This window comes from Cydia fagiglandana, chromosome 1 (assembly GCF_963556715.1).
Source record: "Cydia fagiglandana chromosome 1, ilCydFagi1.1, whole genome shotgun sequence".
In the NCBI taxonomy this organism is placed as follows: Eukaryota; Metazoa; Arthropoda; class Insecta; order Lepidoptera; family Tortricidae; genus Cydia; species Cydia fagiglandana.
In genome coordinates this window covers 13375311-13379444 of record NC_085932.1, presented here as the reverse complement: position 1 = coordinate 13379444, position 4134 = coordinate 13375311, and the positions used below count along the sequence as shown (strand labels likewise).

Sequence of the window (4134 nt, the reverse complement as noted above, 5' to 3'; positions counted from 1 at the left end):
TTCGATCGAGCAACCGGCAAATTCGGATTCAGCGGGGTCTAATTAGGTTAAAAAACCCGGTTGCCAAAAAGTAATATGATTTGCCAGTCGCATCAAGAAGGAGAGCGATTTTGAATTTTTTTGTCTAGTCTATTAAAACATTTTTAGATTTTTTACCTAAAGTCATTTCGACCAATAGGTAACCAAGGTTTACCGAACTATGAAACGTGATTTGCACATAATACCGAATCGAGAAGCCGCGTTATCGAGCTAGAAAATTATTTATAAGTGGTAGGTACTCCAAATTTCGGTAGCTCGCTGTTAAATATTATATGTATAGGTATTTCATTGGCAATAGATTTATAGCTCCAACTGTCCAGAGTGTCCAGACAATATTCATAGGAAGTTAAACTTATAAACAAAACTTTTATTTCATTAAACCACGAGTGATTTATTAAATAAAATTATTATGATATTCGATCCACAGAATGGAATTACCGTTTTATTTATTTATTTTACAATGATATTATTTGTAATTGTATCGAGATTCGTACTTGTCATTATAGCGCCACAATCAGCAATAGCATAAACCAGGTTCATATATATTTATTGCACTGACAAAATATTAGATTACATAAATTACTAAAAGACATATATAAATAGGAATATAAAACTAAAACTAACTACAATTAAAATAACTAAAACTAAAAATTAAAAGTACCTATCAAAATTTGGTGCCCTCGGGAGGGTGCCCAACCAGGTTAAATGTTTACAAGCGCTAGCGTTAAAAATAGCTACAGCTAAATATTTAAATTAATTAATGACTATGATATGACTATGCACTGCGTAATTAGTATGCAGAGTAGCGAACCCAAATCGTTATTTTACTTATCTAATCCTTCCCGTATGTCGATGTCGTTAAAAGTGGTTAAAGAGTGTAGTGATCTGGCCTCCTTTTAGCTCTTTGGTTTTATAACATTTAAAATTCAATGTCATTCTTATGATTGTCAACGAAATGCATATACAAAATACATGCATGATTATTATAAATTGAGTTTATTTCATTGGCGACGAAATGGACGCCGAACAATTCGCTCAGTTTCTGAGCGTGCAACAAACGCAACAAGAACAAATATTGAAAATACTAAGTATGGCTCTTACCGCAACACGAACGGAAGCGGTTTCCACACAGGCAGACAACAGCGTGACGAGCGCTACCACGACTGCACAGGAACAGTCCCCTAACAAGTCGCTATACTAAAAGCTTTCAACATGGACAAATTCAACCCCGACACTTACAGGGTGAGTGACTACATAGACTTTTTTGAAGCTAAGTGCACAATACATGCAGTACGTACAAATGATAGTATGATGGAAGACCTCATACTAAATTGTATGACGCCTGACATTTTTCGGGAACTGAAGACAGCACTTACCCCTAACTTTGAAAATAGCACATATACCGACATTCGTACAAAACTCTTAGACCTATACCGAGTCAAGAAAACACGATACCGCGCACTCATAGAGTTTTGGAGTTGCATTAGAGAAAATGACGAGTCCATGGAACACTATACAAACCGTCTGAAGGCGTTGAGCATAGACTGCGGTTACGATGACAAACTATTAGAGCGCCAGCTACGTGATCGTTTTGCGACAGGCCTTAATCACACGGAACTCGAAACAGATCTCAAACAAAAGTGGCCTAACTTAACAGAATTAATTAACGGCCAGACAACAGAGGTGACATTTGCCACGTTGTTTTCAATCGCACAATCACGAGAACAAGCTGAAAACGACACGCCATCGACAAACGTTAAAAGAATCAAGAAGAAAGCTAGTCCCAGATCTGACAAACAAGAATCAACGAACTACAGAAGCCCCCGAAAAATACGTTCTAGCCAATGCCTACGTTGCGGCAAACACGACAAACATAACTTAACAAATTGTTCAGCAAAGAAACACATATGCGAAGAATGCAACACAGAAGGACACTATGAAAGCTGCTGTATAAAAACTGGCCGAGCTTATCTAGTTAAACACAAACCTAGAACATCTAGAACACTCAGGTACAAAACACAGCGTGTAACAAACACCACAGGATCGTCCCGATCATCTTTTAACACGAACGATGATTCTTCGGAAGATAGTGACACTGAAGACGATCTAGTATGTAACGTCACTGCAACACGAAACAGAGACTGTAAGAGAATAGATGTTATTATTAACGGAAGACGCTGTACTATGGACTGGGACCCAGGATCCGCTTACTCAATCATAAGCACATCTCTTTGGCGGCAAATAGGTGCACCAACATTAACGAAACCCCCTAAGTTAAAAGCGTACTATAACCACAAGCTCAAATCAGAGGGGCTCGCCTATGTCACGGTAGAAGTCGAAGGGAAACAGAAAATCGTTCCCGTGGTTGTCATGAAACACGCAGATCCGATGCTTTTTGGGTTACACTGGAGTGAAACCTTTGGAATGGAGTTCCCCAAACCTGTGTACTCCATTAAGGAAGTAACTCCGACGACACTAGAACGAGTCATTGACCGGTACAAGCAACTTTTTGACGGAAAGCTTGGAAAAGTGGACAACTACTTGGTAAATATTCACGTAAAACAAGGAGCAGTACCTGTACATTTACCAGCACGACCTATCAAGTTTGGAATGAAGAAGAACATAGAAAAAGAAATTGCGCGCCTTGTGGCTGACAATATTATATACCCCGTGGACCCAAATGTAACACCAGTAGAGTGGGCGATCCCCACCGTTAACGTGGTGAAACCGAACGGCGACATCAGAATATGCGGAGATTTCAGAAGTACGTTAAATCCTGTCTTAATTAAGCACTTGCACCCCGTTCCACTTTTCGATCAACTACGACAGAAATTAGCACGTGGCAAAATTTTTTCAAAAATAGACCTCAAGGACGCTTATCTACAATTTGAAATAGCACCAGAATCCAAAAAATACCTAACACTCTCGACACATCTAGGATATTTTAGGTATAACAGAATGCCTTTTGGAATATCGACAGCGCCCTCTATATTTCAACATTACTTAGACGAACTACTAAGGGACATTCCTAACACAGCAGTGTATTTTGACGACGTTGCAATAGCCGGAGAAGACGTGAAGGAACACCTACGCACCCTTAGTGTCATCTTCGAGCGACTACAGAAAGCAGGTCTAAAAGTAAATCTAAAAAAATGTTCATTTCTACAAAATCAAATAGAATATCTTGGCCACTCGATAGACAAAAACGGCATACGCCCTACGAAAGAAAAACTTGAAGCAATTTCGAAAGCTGCGGCACCTACTAACTCTAAAGAATTAAGGTCATTTCTCGGCCTTGTAAATTTCTATGAACGTTTTATACCACATTTACATGGACTATGCGCCGACCTTCATGAACTTACTGGGAATAGACAACCGTGGCGTTGAACAGAACACGAAAATCAAATATTCGAAACTACTAAACAATATATTGCTGCATCAAAACCACTTACCGCGTTTGACGAAGACAGATCAATATTTCTTGCATGTGACGCGTCAGAGAAAGGCGTCGGAGAGGTATTATATCACAAAAATGGAGACACAGAACAACCCATAGCTTTTGCCTCAAGAAAACTTCGAACAGCGGAAACTAAGTATTCAGTCATTGACCGCGAAGCACTTGCCATTCTGTTTGGAATTAAGAAATTTGACCAATATTTACGTGGAACCAAATTTACATTACTTACTGATCACAAGCCATTAATTCATATACTGGGATCTCAGCGTAATCTTCCTAAAGTAGCAAACAACAGACTCGTTAGATGGGCACTAATAATCGGCTGCTATAACTACGACATATGTTACCAGAAAGGCGAGAACAACATACTAGCCGACTGCCTTTCCAGATTACCAAACGCTGAAACACAGCCATCAGAAGTAGAGTGTGCAGTACATCGAATTGAGTCACGTCTTCTAGGAACCAAAATGGCAGATTTACATCTCTCTGAGGAGTTTTTGAAAGAGACAACCAAGCAAGACGTCATACTATCAGAGGTTTTAAAATGTATAAAAACTGGTTGGAGAGAGACACACTTCACCAATGACGTTAAGCATTACTTCAAAAAGCGTAACGAACTTTCAATTGAAAATAAAATA

General features: G+C 39.1%; 1 protein-coding gene across 1 annotated transcript; it reads left to right on the top strand.

Moving 5' to 3' along the window:
- The first annotated feature begins 2223 nt into the window (after nt 1–2223).
- On the top strand, nt 2224–3919 carry LOC134679903 (uncharacterized protein K02A2.6-like). Its single transcript, XM_063538880.1, has 2 exons — nt 2224–2803; nt 3885–3919. Exons 1-2 carry the CDS (start codon nt 2224–2226, stop codon nt 3917–3919), a joined length of 615 nt encoding a protein of 204 aa, XP_063394950.1.
- Nucleotides 3920–4134: the final 215 nt, after the last annotated feature.